The following is a 25,682-nucleotide window of genomic DNA, read 5'->3' as shown; positions in this document are numbered from 1 at the left end:
GGGACCTAAAGTGAAACATTCCCATAAAATATTTAAAAAACAAACTAAAAATCAAAAACAGTATCCACGACAATTTTCTGTGGTAACTACGCCGCGCCGGCTGTGGCAATAGACAAGGCCGAATCCATCGTCGCCGCCTTGTATTATATCTCGGATCTGCCGACTGAACAGATTCCCGTGAACTAGTCTTTTAATAGTTACTCTATGTCCGGATCCGATAACATACGGCTGGCACTCCCCACGCCTGCCTAGCATCAATCGCGTTGGCTTATCCATACGTAAACTAGTCTTAAGGTAGGATTTCCTAACTGCGTCGAGACGCATGCGTTTGACGTGTGCGTTTTTAGATGCGTTGAACGCGCGGCGGCAAACGCATCAGGTTGTGTTTTTCTATCAGCGTTTCATATTAAAATTATTAAAATAATGTTCTGGAAAAAAATATTTTAGTTGCTATGCAAATTTGTTGTACCAAATTGTGATATTTTAAAGCGTGTGTAGTTTTGAACATGGAGAATATTGTAAATTTGTTATTGTTACAAGAAGAGGAAGATGAAGAAGCAATGATACTTTTTCATGTAGGAACAATAAAGGAAAAAAGAAACCCCGAAAAAGAATTATTTAAAAAAGGGAAACTGAGGGTTATGCAAATTTACTAATAAGAGGTCATTTTCGGTACGACGAACAAACATTTAGACGATTTTTTCGATTAAGAAAAGTTTGATTTTATTATAAAATATTAATAAAAAAAGAACACATACACATTCCGTATACTTTTCACTATGAAAACGCAAAGCATGTGCGTCTAGACTCCTCTCGAGGGCAGTCATGCGATAACCGCATGCGATTGCCGGACACTGCTGCGTCAGACGCTCACTGTATCAACTATATCGATAATATTAGTGTCTGTACTCTTTAAAAATTTGTTACATGTTTAAAAATAATCTAAAATGTCAATATTCCATGGGTATATTGATAACTGAGGTCTAGATTATAAGAAAATGCATTTTCTACGAAAACTTGAAGAGAGAGGTAAAGAATGGTATAAAACAGTTTGATAGCCAATTAAATTGTGCATTTCTTTCTCATGAAATATACAGGGTGTTCCATTTAAATTAAACAAGTTATTGCCGTTTAAATCTAGTAATTTCTTTTTAGACACTCTCTATAAGGTAGTATAATTTTTATTATTGCAACACAAAATTTAGTAAATAGAAATACTTCAGTACAATATTTGGTTCTAAAAACTTAAATACGCCTAGAGAAATGAGGCATTAAAATTATTACTGTATTTTGACAAAAACCTATATTTCAATAACGGTACGATTAAGATGCGGTAAACCTTAATCAAACACACCTTTATTTTAATCGTAGAAACTAAAAATGTAATAATATACAGGGTGTTCCTAACAACTAACCCAAAACTTACAATTTGCAAAAATCTAATCGTTTAGCTACAATACTCCGTGTCGTATGTGGCGAACAACCCTGTATACATATATTTGAATAATTTTTGATAAGCCGATTTAACTTATTTAAAAAAAAATATATGTATTTTTAAATTAAAACGGAACAGGTGACAATGTAAAACCAGGCAAATGAGAACAAATCTTCTGTTGTCAACCTACGATTTGGTCAATGTCAAATGGTACTTCCCAATCGTCAGGTTTTTACATAATTTGACTACAACCTAACCTAACACTAAACTTAGGTATTGTTTGTACTAAGAGAGGATCCATAAGAGTGACAGTAGTTATGTCTGTCATTTTAATACAGAAGTTTTTTTTTCTAGCATTTTTTTAATTTTTCTCCAGTATTTCTTATATTAATATGCTCATAATAAGTATAATAAAATGCTCTTAAGGTTAAAAATTCAAATTTCATTTTGCAATAAGAAAATCATAGGCTAACAACTGAAGTTAGGTTGCTATTTGCCTCGTTTCGCATTGTTACAGTTTTAATTTATAAAGTGCTTGTCAAAAATTGTCCGAATTTGGCATGTGTATTTTGGTAAATACACATGCCATATGCAAGGGAGCAAATATTAGGAGAGTACAAAATTTGCATGCGAGTTTCCACGTTACAACGATGCACCACTTGATATAATACAGTTTTTTCTATTTCAAATATTAATAGTGCAATTTTTGTGTTTTAAGTTGTTTCAAATAATTTCTTATAGAACAAAATACTACGTCTAAAAACATGCTTTAACGAATTTACTAAAAATAATTAAATTAACTAAAAAGATGGCAAACAAAATATCACTACTTACAATAATTAGCACTATAGATAATAGAGAAACAATTTAAATAAATGGTATAAAATTAGAGTTTAGCAATCAAACATTGACAAGCAAGAACAAAATTTTTAAATATTTCTTGTCTAAAGTTAAACACGCAATTTTTTTAATAAACTTTATTGGAATATTTGTATAGGGTGGAGCCTCTCATTCGCCGCGGAAGCTCCAAGGAGAACGGTAGTTTATATCGATATGAAATTTTGGCAGCGTATGTAGGTTAACTGAAAGCATTTTATAAAAAATATATAGAACTATACAGGGTGTCCCCCAAAAAAAGTTACACATCAAAGTTGTGTTTTTTTTAATGGAAAACCCTATATATTAATTGTTTTTCGGATTCTACGAAAAAATAAGGGTCAGTTTTCTTACAACCTAAAATGTAAGGATTTTGACATATTTCACATTTTGTGAAAATGAAAAGTAAATTTTAAATTTCGATAATAGCTACCTAAATTTTAGTGGACCTTAGTATAGCCTGATATTTAATTACGGTAACCATTGTATGTTAAACCAAATTGAAATTTGACGCGAAATGTTATACAGGGTGAGACAAAATTAATATGGGACATTAGTCACTTTTAAAAGCAAATTACTGCTTTATTTTAAATGGAACATCCAGTATATTTTTCCGGTGTCCAATGGGGAATTTATATATCTTCAAAATATTACTAAGGTTGCCTACCCTTCAGACAAATATTTTCCTAGATATTTTAATTTTTATGATTTTGCGTCTGTAGATCTTTATTATTTGAAAAAATCTAGGGTGGCTGTGTGATATACCTTTTGTTAATTGAACAAAAATTCAAGATTGTAGAGTAAAATACTCAACGGTAATAAAAAGATACACGTTTAAAACATATGTTAATTATTACAGAATTAAAACTAGATATAAGCCTATAATTATATGACAAAAATTAGCTAGATGAAATCAAATGCTCAAAATGCTTCGTTTCCTGTTAAGTGCATAAAATGATTGTCTTATCAAAAGGATATTTTTATTTTAAAAGGCATTTTATGTGGAGTTGTATCTCGAAAAGCAGCTACAATAATTTCTCTCATGTTGTCGACAATAGTTGGTCGAGTTTTGTAAACACTGTCTTCAACATATCCCCATAAAAAACAGACTAGATAAAATCAGGAGAATTTAAGTATTCTATTAATTATATAATAACTAATAGAATCATATCAATTCTCTCTGATCTAGGATAAGTTTGCATTTTCGGCAAATTTCTGAGAAATTGTTTTGTTTTAACTGACACAAAATGATAATTAGTTGTTAATGATGGACTAATTAGACAGCTATGTTGAAGTAACGTCAGACATATCACAGCCACCTAGATTTTATCAAATAATAAAGATCTACTCAGATACAATCATGTAAATAAAAATATCTAGGAAAATCTTTGTTTGAGGGGTAGGCAACCTTAATAATATTTTGAAGGGACATGAATTCTCCATTGAATATCGGAATAATATACTGGGGGTTCCTGTTATGCTTTTAAGGTGACCAATGTTCAATATTAATTTTGTCTCACCCTGTATAACTTTTTGGATCAAGTTTTAACTTCATTTAAAGTACAATAGTTAATTTAACTACATATTAGGCTATACCGGGTAAATTTAGGTAGGTTATTTAAAAATTGTTCTTTATTTCTAGAAAATGTTAAATATGTCAAAAACCTTATATTTTAGTCATATACTTCTGTTATAAAACTCACCTTTATTTTTCTCCCAGAATCCGAAAATCAATTAATATATAGGGTGTTCCATTACAAAAAACACAACTTTGATATGTAACTTTTTTTGGGGACACCCTGTAGAACTCTCTATATTTTTAAAAACTGCTCTGAATTAACCTAGAATTTAGAATAGAATTTAGAATAAGTGGGAGGGGGGTTAATTTCTGCGACCTTAGAGATCTATTGTGTGCCCCTTTCTTGAGTTATAACTCATCATACAGTCCCAGGACTTCCTACGGAGACCCGTGTCCTTCACAGTCGAGAAGCTACGACCCAGGCCGGGTAGACGAAACGGTAGCTTGTGTCGCCTGTTGGGTTTAGAGGTAGGATCCCGACCCTTGGAGGAGGTGGTAGCTTGTATGCCACTTGCGGAGGATGGTCTCACGCAAATGTCAGCCACCTCTCCTGTAATTCTCTTTGGGTTTGGCCCCTTGGAACTTTCATTGTTAACTGTTCTCAGTGTCGCTAAGGGGTTTCCCCACAGCTTCACCGGTGATGTTTTTATTACTATTATTACCAGATTTCATAGTGTTCCCATGAGTCGCTAGGGACAGTCGGTCCACTTCTACAGAGCGCCGCATGTAGAAGTAAGGGGTAAAATACAATGGGGTGCCCCCCGATGCCCCGGCTGTCCGTAGCCCCACCCGGTATCGTTATATGTCTTGGTGCAATTCCCTGGCCACGACGCTACAGTCAGGGAGAAGACGATGAGTGAGATGCTTCTTAGACCAAGCCAAGTGCTAGGGGGGATTCCCCCCAGCACCTGACCAGGAGCTTCCCCACCAACGACAAGGTCTTGCATCTCCAAGGGGAAGATTAACCTATATATGCTCACATTTCATTTCAATACAAACTGTCGTTCTCCTTAGAGCCTCCGCGGCGTATGAGAGGCGCCACCCTGTACAAAATCATTAAAGCGAAATAATAATCAGTAAAAAATAACACATTTTTTTCGAGTCTATGTGATTTCGAGTCTATATTGATTAGTCTATGTGGAAATGTAATATTAAAATTATTGTACTGTTTGTTTTTTTTTTCATTGACAATTAGAAACTTTTTAAAATGCACTAAATATAGGCGACCATATCTGTTTTTAAATATATGTGAGGAGTATTTACTCTACGGGAAAGTATAATACATAAATTAAATACATATATTATTTATAGTTCATATCGAATAAACTTTTAGTCACGTGATTAAGTTTGACCGGCATAGCGTTGCCCACTTTTACATATTTTCTTCTAATCAAAATATTATACAAAAATAAATTAATTATAAATATATAAACACTTATTATTTACATCGACAAAACTCACCTATTTAACAGCACCTAAGGGACATGAAGGGCCATTACTACCGCTTTCCCGTTCAAAATATTCTAATAAAGTAGCAATGAGTTTTTTACGACTATTCAGCTTCTTCTAATCTTGTACACTTCAATGCTTGACTACAAGGTCTGCTAGTAAAAATGTTTAAGCTTAAAGTGTCAGAACACAATTCATTTAAACCGAAAACTCTTAATACAAAACTAAAGTGTCAAAACGAATGACAATATCAGGAAATAGATAAATAAATGTGGCAACTTGACATTTTTTACAGCAGAGCTACCACCTGAATCCACAGCGGAAAACTTAAATTCAAGTTAGTCAGCCCTACGCCGGATATGTCTATGGTTGGAAACAATGAATTTAAAAATCGCGCCCTCGATTACGCAACTAAAAGTTTAATTGGTATCTAATATATGTAGGTGTGCCACCCACACAATGCTGAATTTTAAAATAAAGAGTTTTACCTCTATATTTAGTTATATTTATTAATATCATTAATAATGGCTTGCTTTTTAGTTTTAACCCAAATCAGAGAATATTGGTACGCACTTGTAAAGGATTAGAATTAAGAGAAGCTGGTGCTCATGCTGATTCCGGCATTTTGGATGAAAATTCTGAAGAAACTATGCCAAATGCCAATTCAAGAGAACAACTAGCTCCAAGGTAAATAATGTTTCAATTAATATACGTTTCAAACCATACACATTTTTTTTAATTTAAGATATACCCTCAGATGCAAAAAAAACGCAACGGAGAAATTTTTGCTCAAATTTAAAGCGTTATATTTTTGTTATTTTTAGCCCTATTGTCATGAATTTTTTAGTAAGCTGTATATGAACTTTAATTCGTAAACTAAATTTCTTATAAACGTTAGTATTTGGCTTATTATACAGGGTTAATCGAGGGGTTGTTTTTTTACCTTAAATTTAAAATACCCTGTGCAATAATTTCGCCTGTAAATTTTCCTAAAATATAATCTGTCAGAACTATGACTCCCGAGCATTTTGTTTTTTGATTCATGTCAATCCATGCTTTGATTAATTTTTAAGAGCGAAATGAACTGATCACGATCAATTTGCAATTTTTTCAATTATCATTACTTTTTGATGCAATTTTTTAATATGACGAGATGGTTTTGGTGACTATTGTCGTAACTTCATATTACGATGTGCATTGGGTACTCTATACTAAATTTAAAAAAACAAAAACTCGGTAAAGACCCCGGTAAGACACAGTACATAAATACTATAATTTACATGACTTTTTCATTATATATTTCCTTGTTTCAATATAGATATAAGGGTATAAAAAACTAAAAAAATATATTTTATATATAATAACGAAGTAGATCATCATATACCCGACTTTCTCGTCTGTTCTTTGTATCTATTCAATTCTTTCCCTGGAGACTTTCCATAGCATCACAAACAATATAAAAAATTACGTACATTTATATCGTTTGAATCTTGATTTATGGCTTTGGGTTTATAAAAAAATCGCATGTGATAAGCCACTTTTAGTTTTTCATGAGTTATCGAATTTCGAGGCCAACTTTTTTTTATTTTTTTTAAACCTTATTGATGATATAACAAATATACTGTGTGACATAGAAATTGCAACAGTAAATGCAACTATACTTTATTAATTTTTTGGGAAGTTTATTTAAAATAATTTTTAATTCAACAGTTAGTTGCACCTCCGCGTAAGTTTTGACATTCGATGATCAGATGATCGATATCTTAGTGTAATATGTTCTCCCATCTTTTCCATATATCTAGCCTAAGATGTGGCAACCGACTTAGACTTCTTCCTATCACATCCCAGATATAATTAATAGGCGATAAGTGGGGCAACGGCTACAAGGTATAACTTTAACAACAAATTTAATATAGCTATACCAGGAAGAGAACACTGGAGCAAAGGTGTACCCATTCAAGCTGAGGCAACCTGGTATACAGACGGCTCAAGAACGTCGGAAGGCGTAGGAGCCGGAATATCTATCTAAGGAAGTCACATTTCTCCAGATTAAAAAACGGCAATCCACTATTGCGTAGAAGAAATTATAAGGCAGCTTCTTCACAGACAGCCGAGCAGCGCTAAAGGTACAGGTTATACGGAGGTCAATTCTAGACTAGTGTTGGACTGTGGTACGTGCTTTAAATGCTTTATGTGAACGTAGCATTGTTACGTTGGCTTGAGTACCAGGGCACGAGGATCACAAGGGTAATGAAAAGGCAGATGAAAGGACCAAGCAAAGCTCATCAAGGTCATTCATTGGCCCAGAACCCCTCTGCAGCGTTGCAAAAGCAGTCACGAACGACAGTGACTACGGAACGAGCTAATGGACTATTAACCACGGTGGCTAATAAATCTCTGGGTCTACTAACAGGACATTGCAAGCTGAATAGGCATCTAAAGCTAATGGGATTGACGAACGAAGACATGTGTGGGTTCTGCCAATCTGAAGAAGACATAGACATTTTATGTCTATGCGACAGCCTGGCTGATAGGCCATTGCCAGGGAGCTACTTGGAGTGTCTTCAAGTTGCTAGACTTTGTGAAAAGGATATGACTGGAGAATGTAACCTAAGGATCAGAAGAGGACCACAACAGATCTGAGAAAGTCGCAGTGGATCGGGCCGATAGCCACCTCTAGAAATCTAATCTCTCTATGTCTTAGGTATTAATAGCTGGTCAGAGGAAGTTTCTAGTAACTGTGGCGGTATGTGGTAAACATTCATTGTTTTGCTGGAAAATTGGATGTTGCAGTGGCTGAAGGTAGGAAAATACGACAGGTTGTAACAAATTATTAGTGCAAGATTGAGGGGTCATGTTGTCAAAAAAAACTAGCTGCTTCCAACTGTTATGGCACCTCAAACCATAACGTCTCTAGTAAGCGCAGTCTCACGCTCTATGTTAAAAGTTGGTGCCTTAATTCATGTCTACGGTGCACTTTTCGATGATTAACGTTAATCTACAAACAAAAACAAGACTCGTTATTCGTTACTGAAAACAACCCGATTCCACTCCTGATTCCAGTGAGTTCGTTCAATTCTCACTGTCTATGTCTATAGGTTAATGCTAATACCAATTGCGGAGTGTAGCCCATAAGTCTAATTTTTCGATGAATCCATCTCGTGGCAAATATCCACGATTGATCCGTAGCTGCCGTCTACGCATGTCCAATGTTTGTGCTGAACCCGTCTATAAATACTTGCGATCGCTGGTTATTTTTAAAGCTCCAATGAACCTACGATTTGTTTGACGATTATGTATGCACAGTCCGCTTTGTCCAATATAATTTAATATATAATATCACATCACTGTTGTAGCATTCCAGCCAATTTTGCCGTTTGATCCGGCCTGTTTTGACATTCAACCTAGTTCAAATTTACTTATTTGAAGATTAGTGAAGGACCGTGCTCTTCTATATTTTTAGTAGCACTTTTTTTTTTTTTTTTTTGAGGGGTTGGTAAAAACCCTTTATAGGCGAGTGGTGCTCGTTCTCATCACCATCTCGAGAGAAACGATCATAGAGACGAACCCCAAACAGTGTGGGAGTCGAATTGTTACCCACGAAAAAGTCCACCTCCGAGGAGTCAGCTCCTCCTCTCCCCCTTACCCGGAACCGCCGCATGGCATTACTTCGGGTTCGTACGTGATCTTGGGGTTTATATCTTATCTATGTTATTTTTTATCTATATTCTATTCTATTTATTTTTAGGATTTCTTGCCTTTTCATCTTTTCCTTTCTCTATTATTATTTCTTTCATAAATGCCCCTACCTTTCCACATATTTCGCTAGTTTTGGTCATTTTCATAATCAAGGGGTCCGAAGTTAACATTCCTACATCCGACAATAAGGCAGACCTTCCGTTTTGCCATCTCGCACAACAGAACAACGTGTGCTCGGCATCGTCGATTTCGATGCAGTACATACAGTTGCCATTTGGTATTTTCTTTATTCTGTGCAAGAAGTCCATGAAGACTCCATGCCCGGAAAGAAACTGCGTAATGTAATAATCCACGTCTCCGTGTTTCCTACTTGTCCAGTCCTCCACGTTGTGTATTAACTTTCTAGTCCACCTTCCCTTGTCGGATGTATCCCACTCCTATTGCCATTTTTGATAGGTACCTCGTCGTTGATTCACGAGTTTTTCGTCGAGTTTTTCACCTCATCGTTAATCTCTGCTTTGACATATAACTCTCGCTTTTCCTCAGCTGCTAAATGCAGCGGGCTATAACCCCCAGCTATAACCAACACGGCATCTGTTGATATCGTACGATACGCTGAACAGATCCTTAGAGCCATTTTTCTCTGTGTGGAAAGCAATATATTTTTCGTCCGTTGGAATTTTAGTGCCTCGACCCATACAGGAGTGCCGTATAGAATTATATTTTGCATTGATACCGCAAGAACTTTTTTTTTTTTTTTTGAGGACGGTCCTTTTAGGTTCGGAAGTAGTCCACATATAGCTTTGACAGTTCTGTTGGCTTTTCCGCAAGCATCTTTTACATGTTGACTGTGAGTTAGCCCTCTATCTAGTATTATTCCGAGGTATTTCACTGTATTAGCTGGTTTAACGTACTTCCCACCGACTTTAAATTTTATACCACCTATCTTTGTCTTTCGGTTTAGAAGAATAGCAGTTGTTTTCTCTGGTGCAACTTCCAACTGGTTTTGATTCATCCACAAGTATATATAGTGTAAAGCCTCTTCGGTTTTGCGTATCATTCCTTCGGAGGTTCCAGCTGTGGTTAATACAGCCAGATCATCTGCGTAGCAGATTATTTTTACTCCTTAAGGCACCCTTATTTCCATTACCTCATCGTAAAGGATGTTCCAAAGGGTAGGCCCCAAAATCGATCCCTGGGGTACGCCTCCCCCAACCTCTTCTTGGTGGTCTTTATCCAAGTTTACAGTACGCTGTGTAAAATATGATATTTTATTTTTTTATTTTATTTTTAGTGGCACTGGTAGAATGTAGAATGTTTAGGAGGGGAGTGAATCACCGCGACCTTACCGATTTATTGTGTGTTCCCCTTTCTTGAATTATAACCAGTTTTAACTCATTATACAATCTCAGGGCTTTAACAAAAGCCAGTATCGGAGACGGCTGCACAGAGGTCAGCTCTCCATCCTCGACATCAGCCGTACCGAAGTTCATGGCACGAACTGTCGTCGTCTCGGCGCACTCAGTGGTAAGGTGTTCTGGTGTTACCCATTTTCACCACAGAATCTGCATTCGCCGTTGTTCCTCAGCTTCAGCCTACTGAGGTGTTCGTTGATTAGACAGTGTCCTATTAGAAACTTCGTGACAATCCGAATATTTTTACTTAAATCAAGGAAAACCTTTGATTTTTCTCGGTCGTAAGTTCTGAGGAACTTTTTTGAGTGTCTTAGACCGTTGGAAGACACCCATTCCAAATTACGGATGGAGTCTTCCAGATTCTTCAGTTCCGCTTTCAATTGGTTCCCGTTTGGAAAACAGAACGGTTCTGTCCAGTTAGTGGAGTGTTTGCTCCTTTTCTAGCTAGATCGTTTGCTTTTTCATTGCCTTCTATCCCTTGGTGAGCAGGCACCAGGAGGCTACTTGGACTTTATTTCCTTTGTCTAATTTGTTGAGCTTTTCTGGGCATTCTTTGACCAACTTTGAATTGATGGTTACTGAGTTGAGCGCGTTTAGTGCTGCTCGACTATCGGATAGGATGGCAATTTCCTGTTTTCGATAGTTCCTATCCTAAGATAAATTGCACGCATCTTTCGATAGCGTAGATTTCTGTCTGAAGGATGCTGGGATAGGTGCGCATTGAATTATTTCAATATTAATGGCACTTACTGCCAGATTGCTTTAACAGGATTGTAATTTATTTTTGTACTGAGTAAAAATGATTTTTACATGGAGCAGTTTAGAATTCGAGTAAAATATTTTTTTGGAAATAAATTTGTTTGTCTCGAAACGTTCTATCCTTTTTTGATCTTTCTATAATTAGTGTTAATTTTTCACAAGTTTTGTGTCAATTTTTAGTAAATGACGTCTAGAGATTGACCTCGCTAAATTTATCATCGGTTGTCATCAGCCGTCTTTGACGCCGTTTTTTTTTTCGGTCATACTGGACTAGTAAAAAGGATAAAAAATTACATTTTTATATACTGGATTAAACTAGCATGACAGCTGTACAATGAGAACATGATATAAATTACAACTCAAATATTGTTTAAAAGAGAAAGGGAAAATGTATGTATGGCTACGAACAATCAACTTCATAAAAGGTTGTTCTGAATAGAATCTTTTAGATGTATGTTTCAAAAGGTTGCGAACAAAAAACACCGCACAAAGGACATCAAACAATAATGGAAAGTTGCCAACAAATCCCGAGAGAACTCCAACAGAGTTAAGAAGATCGTCGATAGAAACATCAAGTAGTGGTATCTTCAGAAATATTTTACGTCGTACATAAAATGTCTTAAAAAGTTCAAATAAGTTATTTTTAAAATGAATTTTTGTGAAATTGAACAATTAAATTTAGGTAGTTTTCCACAATGGCATTTAAAAATATATCTGTGTATTAGGGTCTCCGTTATTTCCCAAGTTGATTTTTTTTGCTGCTGACCTCTGAAATTTTAGTTTTGGCTTTAAAAAAATTATTCAACGTAAGCAAGCTCTTAATTTTTAATTTAAACCGTGCCGGAATCATGATACTTTTCCCATTTAAATAACATGGGATTTTCTGACCTTTTGCATTTAATTTTTTATCTCCAAAGCTAATGAACCTACAGCTTGGACAAAGACATATCCTAATACAAAATTTTAGTCTACAAAAAAGGTCTCTTTGTTTTTTTTCCATAAAAATATTCCTTTAAAAGTTATTCGCGGTCAAAGTTATGTACATATTTTATAATAAAATATTTCTATCATTCACTGCAAATTCTAATTGCGCCTTTTGATTTTGAGTGACAAAGAATCTAGAGCCATACATTTTTCAATAAAACAATATTTCTTTACCAAATTTAATATGGAAAACTAACATTGAAACATGAAACAGGAAGTGACCGAAAACAATTGAATACGTAAATGAACCCTAGAGATGAAACGGGTATCATGAATGTACTAACATACCAAATCTCGTTTTTTATCTAAAAAATAACAAAGTTATAGGGGTGAGCCACTTTTGAGCCACACCCGGTATTTAAATTCTCTATAAAGTTTTATGAATTTTGATATCAAACACACACAACACACTATCTCTATCTAAAATAAGCTATTTTAGAGACATATGTACAGGGTGGGTCAAATTCGACGCTTTTAAATGGAAACATCCTTTTCTATAGGAGATAGACAAAAACTAATATCGGTGTCTGGAGCTCAATTTTTGTCAAAAACATAATGGTGAAAACCGCATATCGGTATCTGTTACCGTTTCGGAGTTACGGGGTATTTTTCAAAAATATGCATTTTTAACAAATCGCTGTAACTTTTTTGCTATGGAAAATTTTGTATTTTTATGAAAACATTTCCAAAGCACCTTTTTACGTAGAATTTAATGGTTTAAGTATAATTTTTTTAAAATTAATAATTTAAGAATTATCATCAGAAAATTTGATTTTTTATATGGGATACCCTGTATATTTTTAATTTATTGAAAAGAATTTAAAATTACCTTTCCAAAAATATAACACACTTGATATTTTGCTCGATTCCTCTTCGAGATATAGAGTATATAAAAATTCACCCGCATTAAATAAGTAGGCTTTGAACGGCACCGGCTGTAATGCAAAAAAAATCTAGCTGTGAGCATCAATTAAAACGAAAATAATATTTGCTATAAGAGATGCAGAATTTTATAACAATTTAAAATATATTTAACCAACATCAACACATTTAAATTATATCTAATAAAAACAAAAATAAATAGCAAACCAAGACATGAGATTTTGCTACAGGTGTTCGACATATCGACCGTCTTCTGTTATGGACAGACAGACGGGGCAGTTTTTGAACATTTCTCGCGGAATTCATTAACTCAGTAGGGGTGAAAGATATCCTCTCATAACTGCTAAGTATTTTTAATTCTTGTCTAGATTATACGGAAGAATAAGGAACCTTTATTCTTCCGCAAATATATCCATAGTAATAGATCCATGGGCACTAAGTGAGGCGGCCTCGACGGCCAACGGCTGGGATCTTGGTTAGCTATCCAATTATTCTTGAAATTTGGTGCAAAAATTTGCTGATAACTTCAGCGTTCAGAGGCGGTGTATCGTCTTGCTGGAAAAATATGTTTTCGTGTTCCATTAAGGGCATATCATCAATAAGGGGTCCAAAGCCTACTAGTTAAAAGTGACGAACTTTTAAAAATTCTGTATTTCGAAGGGTAGTATAACAAAATATCAAGTGTGGTATATTTTTGGACCGAACTCCGAAACGGTAACAGATATTGATGTGCGGTTTTCACCATCATGTTTTTGATGAAAATTGAGCTCCAGACACCGATATTAGTTTTCGTCTATCTCCTATAGAAAAGGGTGTTTCCATTTAAAAGCGTCTAATTTGACCCACCCTGTACATATAAATAATATGTTTTTTCATCAATATTTTTTTTATTGAAATATTTAGGGAACTAGAAGTTGGAGAGCTCTCAAGCTGTCAAGTTCACGGGTCGGCTACGGAGTTTTCAGTATATGATGAATACGGTTCATTCAATGACCAATTGGCTACAGACTTATTAATGTGGCACCATTGCCCGGAAGTTCATAAGGCTATAGACGGCATAAGATTCATAGCTGATCATACTCGAAAAGAGCAAGACTCTACTAAAGTAAGTAAAACAAAGATAACATTTAGATGTGTACGTAGAGAGTATTTAAGTTTAGCACTGCTTTTTAATAGTTAGCAGTTAGTTTTCAAGAAACTCAACTTTTTTTGACTAAACTCAAATTTTTTAACTTTTTTTTTTTTTTTTTTTTTTAAACTTAAATTCCTGTGTTTGAAAAAAAAAGTTGGGTATTTTGCCACTGAAATACAGATCTAAAAAAAATTGTTTCTAAAATGCGAGTGTGTTAGGAACCAAAAGGCATCTCAGTTGATTTTTACTTGTAGATTGTTAAACACATGTACCCCTACAGAAACTTACTCCCATAATACCCCCTGCAATTTTAAATATTTTGTTGGGTATAGGCAAATTTATTTACAAGTAAAAAAGTAAAGCAGTATGTCCACAGCACATACCATATCACAGTGCCTATGCTAGATGCAACAGTCAGTCTAATATAATTTTTAATTTTCTATTATGTCACACAGATTTATATCTGTGGTGCTATTAAAAATATTTTGAAAACCTTTAAAGCGCACAGCTGTTTTGACCAAAAAAATATTTAATGATTAAAAAGATTAACAAAAAAAACTAATATTTTATACATTCTACGAATTTCACTGAATTTAAAGTGAAATTTGAAGGGTCCAGGGGAAAAACATGATAAGCGCCATTTTACTAATTTTACAGGGGAGCACTAGACGGCTGGTGGTTATGAAGTTCTTTCCGTGTATTCTAAATTTTTACTAGGCATATATCATAGGATTTAACAACTTATTACTCTGCAGAGTTTATATATTTTGTAGGGACCAGTTAGACCTACATTAATTACAGTTAAACCTACATGTCAATTAAATATTATTGTAAAATACTAAAACAGCGTCTATGCGAGAAACAGTCACTATGCGAGAAACTCTTCGAAACATGGCAAGGTCCCATTTCGTCGCCCACTTTGACGCATTTAGATTTATTTCCAGTTATCTTGACCCACTTTGGTTTGTCTCGACCAACTTTCGATTCTTAAAAGCGCCTCAAAACCACTCGTGAGGTGCCTTGATCAATTTTGTTTTGTTTTGGGCTAGTTCCAAAACGTGACGGTATCTGTATCCGAGGCAAAGGATTTTTTTTATATCTCAGGAAAATAAGTAAACCTAGACGTTTCTAAAATAGCTGCTGTTACGATGATATTTCGTTAATTACCTCTCGTTCTCGTTTTATGTTATATTGATATACAGACCGGACCACCGTAATAGTAACATAGGCAGAACCGGACGAATTAGCGTATACCCGTCCGCCGGATAAAAAGCAGGCGAAAAAATGCGATAAAATAAAAATAGGTAGATATGTGATAAGAATGTTTCAGAATTCGTATTTATTTGTGTTTTAATAGCCAAAACAAATACATAGATTCTCGCGACAGTTCTCGTGTAAAATTTATTTTTTAAGTAAAATAATGGATGTTACGAAGTTCGTGAGAAACTTCAAATTGTAAAATGGTATTTCCAAAATAGGTCTGATCGGGATATACAAACAATTTTTCCACAAACTTTTGTAGACAGGCCAATTCCATTTTTACCTACTGTATCAAGAGTTATTAATAATTTTGAAACACATGGGTACATGTTCCCACAAAAACAAAAAAAGCCTGATGTGTTGATTAATGAAGAACAGGAGTTAAAGCAAGTGTTCATTTGTGCTACCGCGGATGAAAATCCCACGTTTTCAAGTAATCAAATTGCTGAGGTGGTTGTCCTGCCCACAATGCCCGTATTGTTCACGAATATTTGAACAATACTTTTCCCAACCGTTTAATTAGTGAACATGGAACTATTTTGTGGCCCGCTAGATCACCAGATCTTTCTCCCAATGTCTTATTTTTGTGGGGTTATGTAAAATCCATAGTGTATGGTCATAATAGTGCTAATAATCTGGATGAGCTTCAAGTAAGAATACGAGAGGCTTTCCAAACTATTAGCCCTAATATGTTAGCCAATGTCAGACGGGGATTTTATGACCGCCTGGGCTTCTGTCTAGCACAAGAAGATGGTCTTTTGAACACTTGTTATAACTTTTTTTTTTATTTAGAGTAATATTTTAGTTTTTTTTTTTTGGGTTTAGAGAATTTATTTATTTTTAGTTTTGGCTTGTAAACACACTCAAATAATAAATATTTAAGTATTTTCATTTTTACTGTTACCTTAAGTGAAGGTAAACACTTAAAATGAAAATAATAAATACTCGGCACTCCTCGAGTCGTATTCCTAGTCTGTCATGACCGACCCGTCCAAGCACAACTTCAACTGACCAGCCGACTAGCCCGCAGTGACTCTCTAGTACGAACACAAAACGGGTAAACGTAAATTCGTCCGACAACTTGCTATGTTACTAGTAGCCTGGTCTTCTCTGTATGTTCCACAGAATAATATAATGACTAATATTTGAACACGTGTTTATTATAGAAGATATTTAGGAAAAAGAGGTATAGCATATTTTAGGAACAAAACTTTTCACTTAAACTGCAGGAATATAATTACAATATTTTTATGATTTCATTTTTTTATAATGAATTAGTATTTATACAATTGTGTATGATATGTTTGTTTGCAGCCTTAATTGATTAATATAACAGTATTATTGCTTGATGTGTAATACTGGTAACATTATCAATATATCCGCTTAGGAAAATTATTAATTGACCCGATGTCAGGAAAAGTATGGTCCACGGACATTATTTAAAAGCAATGTTTTTTTTATTGTTCTTAAGAGAAATCTGCAAACAATACACCCAGAAATGCACCCAGAATAACTTGATAATTTGATATAAATCCATTCAACTAGTATTTATTATGCAGGGATTTACACAATTAAAACTAGAAAAATATTACGAAATTCGTAAACTAAACTGCTACAGACTACAGTAATGTTACTTTACCATAACCAGAAATAACCATAATTAGAAGATTTTTTTAAATAATGTTGTATACCGTGGATTATAAGCCGATAAATGGTAGACCGCTAGTTAGTCCCTGTTTTATATTAATTACAGGTTAGCGCGTAGGCTTATTGTATCGAATTTCCCTTCACAGTATCCATACTATCTAAAATCGTTAAGTCAGGAAATTCAAAGTGTCTTGTTTTTCAAGTTAATATTTTTTATAGAAAATATGCGATAATTGTTGTAGAGTAGTTTATTTTTAAATTATTTTTTACTCAGAAAACCGATTTTGATTGCGCCGGCTCTCACATTATTTTTCTGTTTAACTTGGTTAATACGATATAACTATCTTAATCAATAGTCAGGAACTATAGAACGAACTATTTTTCTGGAATATATTTTCACTATCAGAACTGTTAATAAAAAAAGGTGCTATACGTGAAGTTGGACCCACCAGTCATATCTCCAGAAATTAACCAGAACTTTTCCGAGAACTTGTCGGAAATGGAGAACTCTACTCTGTAAAACCGTCTCGTATACTGGCTTTTGTCAGGAGGGACTTTATGATGAGTTATAACTCAAAAAAGGGGTACAGAATAGATCTATAAGGTTGCGGTGTTTAACTTTCCCCTTCCGTACAATCTACAAATCTACAATCTTGGTTACAAAAACAAATATGTTAACTTAAATATTTTTTTTACTTTAGATTTACCGCAGAAATGTTTCAATCTAATCGTTGGCGTTCAGATTAGAATTATTAGTTTAATTACATTAAATGAATGCTATATTTCCTTATTTTTTAGGTAAAAGAAGATTGGAAATACGTCGCCATGGTTCTGGATCGACTTTTCCTCTGGATCTTCACGCTGGCAGTATTCGTCGGCACGGCGGGCATAATTTTGCAGGCGCCCACCCTGTACGATGACCGTAAGCCCATCGACGTTCGCATATCCGAAATCGCCACGACGGCAAAACCATTCATTTCCACTACTATCTAAGACAATTTCCAGATAACTTTAGGATGAATAGTTCTTCTAGGACAGGTCCTCGGCTGTAAATCGTTTATTATACAAAAAAAATAAAAACGTTTTGTCTCGGTTTTGTTTCATTTATTACGTAGAATTTGTTTCCAATTACCCTTGAAAAAATTGAACATTGATTATTTTGACCTGAGCGGATATTATTATAATAATTATAATATGCATTAGACAATAAAGAATTTCCAAAAAATTGGTAGTATTAATTATTCTTTCATTATATGATATGCATAATTTTACATACCACGATTGCAATTTTATTATTTTTAAAGTACTAAAAATGTTGTTTCTGATTTTTATTGCCTAAGGAAGTTTAGGAATAAATAATATTTGTGCTTATTTTCTGCATCCAAATATCTTAAAGGCAAACTTTACCCTCGAAGTTAATATTAGTAAATTTATAGTTACTTTTTAGTATAGACATGTTTTTTAATTATATTAATAAGCTTAATTTTTAGAATTATTTACGTATTACTACATATTAATTACGGTAATCGCAAAACATTTTCCTATGCATGGCATCAATCATATTAAAATTGACACTAAAGACTATAAACTTCACTAAATGAAATTTTGGCAAAAATATTTAAATTTGTATAATTTATGATACCGAGCAGCTCTTCATTTTTCTGTATAGAGCAAATGATTGTAACAGATATTTAGATTAAAGCTGAAAAATTAGTTTAAACCACCGAACCATCCGAAATCTCCACGACGCGACGGCAAAACCATTCATTTCCGCTACTATCTAAGACAATTTCCAAATAACTTTAGGGTGAATAGTTCTTCTAGGACAGGTCCTCGGCTGTAAATCGTTTATTATACCAAAAAAATAAAAACGTTTTGTCTCGGTATTGTTTCATTTGTTTGGTAGAATTTCTTTCCGGTAATTCTTGAAAACATTACAGTTGAGGGTTGGAACCTTTGGTGTTACACAGCAAAATAAAAACACTAAATCACCATAATACACCAAAACACTTTTACTTTTACACTGGACGGGCGTTTCGCTAACCATGTTAGCATCATCAGCATTATAAACTCAGTTTATAATCATCAGTGTTTTGGTGTATTGTGGTGATTTAGTGTTTATATTTTGCCTTGAAAACATTTTTTGACCTGAATGTTATGGATATTATTATTATAACATGGCATTAGACAATAAAATTTTAGAAAAATTAGTAGTATTAATTATTGTATTACTATCTGAAATAGTGCATAATATTTCTTTTAAGGAAATTAATATCCCATCAAAAAGACGAAATGTAAAAAAAATGCTAAGTCTTGAAACGCAATTCTCCCACTAAAAAAGTCGTGAGGTCGCATGTAATTAATTAATTGTGTAATAATATAATTATTGTTAGAATCAGTATTCTTTATTCCTGTAAATATTATAATGACTTGGTAGTTGCACGGTATGATATTTTATTAATAAAATACTTTACTCTAAAGTGCACTATTTAGATTTACTTAGTAATGGAAATGGTAGATTATTCGTTTATTATTATGGTATCGTTCAATTGCCAAGTCGTTATTATGGCTACAGAAATAAAGATGAGTAATATTGATACTAATAATTTATAACAAAATTGTTGAATATGTGCTTCCATAGAAACTAAATAAAATCTTAGAAAGAGAAGTCAGTTTAGTGCGACTGCCTGGCAAATATGCAGCTCTCGGTAATAGACCATGATAGGCTATTGCCAGGGAGCTACATGGAGGGTTCAGTCTTCAAGTTGCTGGACTTTGTGAAAAGGATAGGACTGGAGACTATGTAACCTAAGGATCTGAAGAAAACCAAAATAGATCTGAGAAGGTGGCGGTGGATCAGGCCGATAACCACCTCTAGGAATCTAATCAAGAAAGAGAAGAAAAGATCTTGTAGAATGTAGAATGTCTAGGAGGGAAGTTAATCACCGCAACCTTATAGATCTATTGTGTGTTCCCCTTTCTTGAGTTATAACGAGTTATAACTCATCATACAGTCTCAGGGTACAAAAACCAGTATCTGAGACGGCACTACAGAGGCCAGCTCTCCATCCTCGACATCAGACGTACCAAGGTTCATGGCACGAATGGTCGTCGTCTCGGCGCACTCAGTGATGAGGTGTTCTGGTGTTTCCCCATTTTCCCCACAAAATTGTTTCTCAGTTTCAGCCTATTGAGATGTTCGTTGAGGAGACAGTGTCCTGTTAGAGACCCCGTGACAATCCGAAGATTGTTTTTACTTAAATCAAGGAAAACCTTTGATTTTCCTCGGTCATAAGTTCTGAGGAACTTTTTCGAGTGTCTTAGACCGTTGGAGGACACCCATTCTAAGTTACGGATGAAGTCTTCCAGATTCTTCAGTTCCGCTTTCAGTTGGTTCCCGTTTGGAAAACAGAACGGTTCTGGTCGTTAGTAGAGTGTTCGCTCCTTTTCTAGCTAGATTATTTGCTTTTTCATTGCCTTCTATCCCTTGGTGAGCAGGCACCCAGAGTAGGAGGACTTTATTTTCTTTGCCTAATTTGCTAAGCTTCTCTAGGCATTCTTTGACCGACTTCGAATTGATGGTTACTGAGTTGATCGCGTTAAGTGCTGTTTGACTATCAGATAGGATGGCAATTTCCTGTTTTCGATAGTTCCTATCTAAGATAAATTGTACGCATCTTTCGATAGCGCAAATTTCTGCCTGAAGGATAGTGGGGTAAGTGCCCATTGGTTCAGAGTATTTAGTTTTCGGCCCAAATACTCCTATCCCTATCCCTGCTTTGGTTTTGGAAGCATCTGTATACTACGTGATGGTATGGTCTTTTATATGCTGAGTAAGCGTTTCTTTCTTCTAATCCTTTTTATTACTCAATACTACAGTGAGGTGTTTCTCAAAGTTGTAAATTCTTGGTATGTCATCCACTGGGAGTTGGAGAAGTGGAATTTTCTTTTTAAGGGTGTTCCAAGCCCCTGACCTGAAAATTGTCGCATTGGCATAACTACCGACGACAATATGCAGTGGTGTTAGGTCTAGAATGACCTCCATTGCTGCTGTTGGACATGTTCTCATGGCACCTGTGATGCAGATACATGCCAGTCTCTGTACTTTGCACAGGTTTTGCCTTGCTGTACGTTGCTCTAGTTTTGTATACCAAGCAACTGCTCCATAAGTAATCATGGGTCTTAGTATCATGGTATACATCCAGCGCAAAATGTTAGGGGCGCAGCTCCACCTATTTCCCGCCAGTGTTCTGCATATCATGAGAGCCTTTGTGGCTTTGCTGGTAATGTTCTTAATATGCCTGTTCCAGAGAAGTTTACTATCCAGGGTTATTCCCAGATATTTCACTTCCTGTGATGGCAGTATTACCTTTTCATCTAGATGGATTCTTTTCAAGTTTTTCAAACTTCGCTTTCTGGTGAATGGCACTACTGCGGTTTTATCTGAGTTAATACTCAGCCCGAGAGTCCTGCACCATCTCTCAGCGATGCGGAGTCCTCTTTGGATAATATCACACAGGGTGCCTTCATGTTTCCCCCGTGCAATAATGACTATGTCACCTGCATACCCTATGCAGTGTATTCCAGCTAGAGTTAATTCTTCCAGTAGTTCATCCACTACCAAGCTCCACAATAGGGGGGAGGTCATTCCACCTTGTGGAGTTCCTTGCGTTGTTGTAATAACTACAGTTTTGGTACCTATCTCAGCCTCTGCTGTTCGTGTTGAGAGCATTTCCCAAAACCAGCGAATTATCGTACTGTTCACTCCTCTTGTTTCAAGAGATCGTTTGACCACCTTGTGAGTTATATTGTCAAACGCCCCTGCAATGTCCAAGAAGGCACAAAGTGCAGTTTCTTTGCTATCCAGGCTTGCCTGTATTATCTCAGTTAATTGGTACAGAGCAGTTTCTGTGGATCTGCCCGCTCTATATGCATGCTGACTATCGTGCAGTGGTTTAACCTGTAGATGATTTACTCTAATATGGTTGTCCACTACTTTCTCCATCGTTTTTAATATAAACGATGTGAGACTAATAGGCCTAAATGATTTGGGGTTAGCCCAGTCAGTTTTGCCTATTTTGGGTATGAAGATGACTTTCGCTCTTCTCCAGATGGTTGGTATATATCCCATCGCTAAGCTGCTTCTCGTAATGTTTAATAGATGGAGTGTAGCTATTTCCTGACCCTTCTTTAGAAGGGCAGGAAAAATCCCATCTATTCCTGCTGTTTTATAAGGCTGAAAGGTGTCAATAGCCCATTTCAGTTTCTGTTCTGTTAGTACTAGCTTGGCAGTCTCCCAGTCTTCCCTGCGAGGATTGTGGGGTTCGGTCGGAGCTACTTGCGTTTCAATAGATATGCTACCTGGAAAGTGTGTATGAAGTATGAGGTTAGCTCCCTCTTCATCTCCTTCCGTGTAGCTTCCGTCAGGTTTCTTAAGTGCCATGTTGGGGATGGGCCCACTCTTGGCCATAGCTTTGTGTAGTCTAGCTGCATAAGTAATTGAAGTGATGTTTTCGCAAAAGTATCTGAAGTCAGACCGCTTTGCCCTTCTAATCTCCTTATTATACTCAGAAAATTTCTCGGCGTAGAGCTGCCATTCGCCGCTGGGTTTGGCTCTGTTGAAGAGTCGTCGGACCTCCGATTGGCCAGCTTGATTGGCCAGCTTTTTGTTCCACCAGGGCTTGTTGCTACTTTTTTGTATGCCCTTACTTGTGGGGCAACTAGATTCATATGCATCCAATATTGCACTATTGACTTCCTTTGCGTACCATTCTAGATACAGGTGGTTCCTAGCCCTACCTGCATCTATTTGGTCCAGGTTGTCTACGAGATTGGTGTGGTATAGTTCCCAATCGGTTTTTCTTGGATTCCTTCGAATTTCAGTTTGGAGTATGATTCCTCTTAATTTGAACTCGATGATTCTGTGATCTGATAGGGAAGGTTCCGTGGAGACCCTCCAATCTTTCACGTAACTAGTTACACTAGCACTCCCGATTGTTAAATTTAATACTTCCGCCCGCGTTTTTGTCACAAACGTGGGGGTGTTCCCTATATTGAGAACTTCAAGATTGTATGCTAAGAGGAATTCTAGTAAGAAGAAAAGATCTGAAGTGGGAGAACTGCATTGTAGATAATTTCCAGACTTGATATAATCACAACTATAAATGCCGACTTGAAAACTCATGTTAAATATTATTAAGTATCACAGTTTCCGCAGAATGGCGTCGTTAAATGAAACTAAACACATATAAATTAATTAAATCGAATGGTTTAAGTGATATTTTCAAAAATCAATAACACGGAAATGGTTGGTTTGAGGTACATTGTGTGTATCTGGGTTTTAGCTTAGAATTGAAGGAAGAATTGAAATAATATACAGGGGGCTGCATTTAAAAAAAGTAACTTTTGATGTGCTACGTCTTTATGATTGACCCAGTATACTCAAATTTATTACTTGCTAATAGACATTTAAAAATCCTATAACTTTTATATTAAACTTTTTACGGTACCTCCTATATTTTACCTAATAATCGACCAATCTCATACATATTAGCGACCCGGTATAATTAGACAATATCAAATTGATTAATTCTAGTTTTCTAAATTTTTGTCGACTGGAAAGTCGGCTACCGTTAGCGGCTAATAAGATAGTACCTAAGTTAAAGCTATCTAAAATTCAAAATTTGAAGTATGCGAAACACCTAGTAGTACTTTAAAATTTGGTAACGGTGAGAGAGTCATTCATCATTGCTGTCGAATAATGAAGTTTGACTAGCGATAATTCATAAACTTTGAATTACTGTTGTTAAATTCATTTAAAATAAAGTAAGACAATATCAAATCTATTAATTATTTTTTTTTAACTTTTTATTGGCTGGAAAGTCAGTCACCATTAGCGGCTAGGCAGCTAACTTTTGATGCACAAGTTTATTACGAGACTTTTAATTTTTTTTTCGTTTTAAGCTTAAAGCTATATAAAAAATGAAGTTTGAGAAACTTCTCAATACCTCTGGATTTACTGCTGAAATTAAAGAAGTTTGACAAGCGATAATTCATAAACTATGAGGCATAATTACTAGATATACTGGCAATCCAGCCAGCTATAGTATATCCTCTTGGTTACTAAAAATTAATATTCTTGCTGTATCCCCAACAATGTTACAGGGGGGTCAAAAGTGCCGTAAGTTGCTTCGAGAAAAGGATGGATTTTGAGAAAAGGATAATTTTGAAATAAATAATTAGCAACACGATTGGATTCGCTTTATTAAAAATTTATTGCATATCCATAATCGTTAATCGGTAACCCATTTATTTTGTCTACTATCTAAGACAATTTCCAGATAACTTTAGGATGAATAGTTCTCCTAGGACAGGTCCTCGGCTCTAAATCGTTTATTATACAAAAAAATAAAAAACGTTTTGTCTCGATTTTGTTTCATTTATTACTTAGAATTTGTTACCAATTACCCTTGAAAAAATTGAACAGTAAATATTTTGACTTGAACTTGACGGATACTATTATTATAATAATTATAATATGCATTAGACAATAAAGAATTTCCAAAATATTAATGGTATTAATTATTCATTATGATTGACATATTATTATTTTAAAGTACTAAATATGTTGTTTCTGATTTTATTGCTTAAGGAAGTTTAGGAATAAGTAATATTTGTGCTTATTTTTTATATCCAAATATCTTAAAGGCAAACTTTACCCTCGAAGTTAATATTAGAAAATTTATAGCTACTTTTTATTTCAGAGATGTTATTTTTAATTATATGATGCTTTTGAAAAATAACCGCTAAAAGCTTTATTTTTATAATTATTAATAAGATATTTTTATTCTTACACATTATCTGATATTATGCATAATTTTATAGATCATGATTGAAATTTTATTATTTTAAAGTACTAAAAATTTTGTTTCTGATTTTTATTACCTAAGGAAGTTTAGGAATAAGTAATATTTATGCTTATTTTCTAAAGGGAAATTAAAACAACTTTTGTTGCACGTCATCAATGACACCATGCGTCGTCTTATGGAGTTTGCTGGTGGTCTTATTATGATGGGCAACCAAAGTTATTTAAACTTCCTCATATATCCTAATGTCAATCATTCTTTTGTATAATATCGTGTTGTTATTGAGTCTTTGTGAGTAATTCTCGTTTTTTGCTTATTTTCATAGTCTTTTTTTAATTCTTTTAACACACAGCTTGGAACTAAATTTTTGAGTTTTTATATTGCGTTTCTTGAAATTGCATGTTGAAAATTTGCCGAAGCATTATATATATCGTCGAAGCAAAGAGCTCGTAGCTTCCCTGATAAACTATTTTAAACGAAAACGTGACAAAGGTTCATTATTATTCTTGACTGCAGTCAGAAAAATAAGGTGGTAAGTGGTAAGCACATTATACCACTTCCAAAATTATTTCTATGTTAGTTTTGAATAAATTCTGTGATAATTAGATTGTGCATTAATGGCACCCTCTTACTTGTTATTCGCACTTGTGGTGTTGTAAGATATACATCAATAAATAAATAAATATCCCCATAATAATGC

At 34.8% G+C, this 25,682-nt stretch overlaps 2 protein-coding genes across 3 annotated transcripts in view; one reads left to right on the top strand and one right to left on the bottom strand.

Annotated features, from left to right (window-relative positions):
* The window catches only part of LOC115876917 (acetylcholine receptor subunit alpha-like), a 110,297-nt gene extending 92,076 nt beyond the window's left edge, over positions 1-18,221 (top strand). For both annotated transcript variants that reach the window (XM_030892965.1, XM_030892966.1), the window contains exons 11-13: positions 5,880-6,026; positions 13,982-14,183; positions 17,916-18,221. In XM_030892965.1, coding sequence (XP_030748825.1) covers positions 5,880-6,026; positions 13,982-14,183; positions 17,916-18,110 — 544 coding nt within the window. In that variant the 3' untranslated portion in view covers positions 18,111-18,221. The remainder of the gene's footprint in view (positions 1-5,879; positions 6,027-13,981; positions 14,184-17,915) is intronic.
* Positions 18,147-23,301, bottom strand: LOC115876587. The gene is made up of 4 exons (XM_030892406.1): positions 23,153-23,301; positions 22,578-23,089; positions 22,302-22,478; positions 18,147-18,163 (listed from the first exon to the last, which is right to left on the bottom strand). The coding sequence occupies exons 1-4, from the start codon at positions 23,299-23,301 to the stop codon at positions 18,147-18,149; spliced, it is 855 nt and encodes a 284-aa protein (XP_030748266.1).
* Between the last annotated feature and the right edge of the window lie 2,381 nt (positions 23,302-25,682).

This window comes from Sitophilus oryzae, unplaced genomic scaffold (genome assembly GCF_002938485.1).
Source record: "Sitophilus oryzae breed Bouriz unplaced genomic scaffold, Soryzae_2.0 scaffold_1440_pilon_pilon, whole genome shotgun sequence".
NCBI lineage: Eukaryota > Metazoa > Arthropoda > Insecta > Coleoptera > Curculionidae > Sitophilus > Sitophilus oryzae.
Note: the sequence above shows the minus strand (reverse complement) of the source record. Positions and strands in the feature narration are given on the sequence as shown.

Coding starts and splice junctions, on each gene's coding strand:
- LOC115876587 (XM_030892406.1), bottom strand. CDS start 23,301: ATGAGTTTTCAAGTCGGCATTTATAGTTGTGATTATATCAAGTCTGGA. Junction 23,090..23,152: donor AATATAGGGAACACCCCCAC/GTTTGTGACAAA, acceptor TAGTGTAACTAG/TTACGTGAAAGATTGGAGGG. Junction 22,479..22,577: donor ACACAAAGCTATGGCCAAGA/GTGGGCCCATCC, acceptor CACACTTTCCAG/GTAGCATATCTATTGAAACG.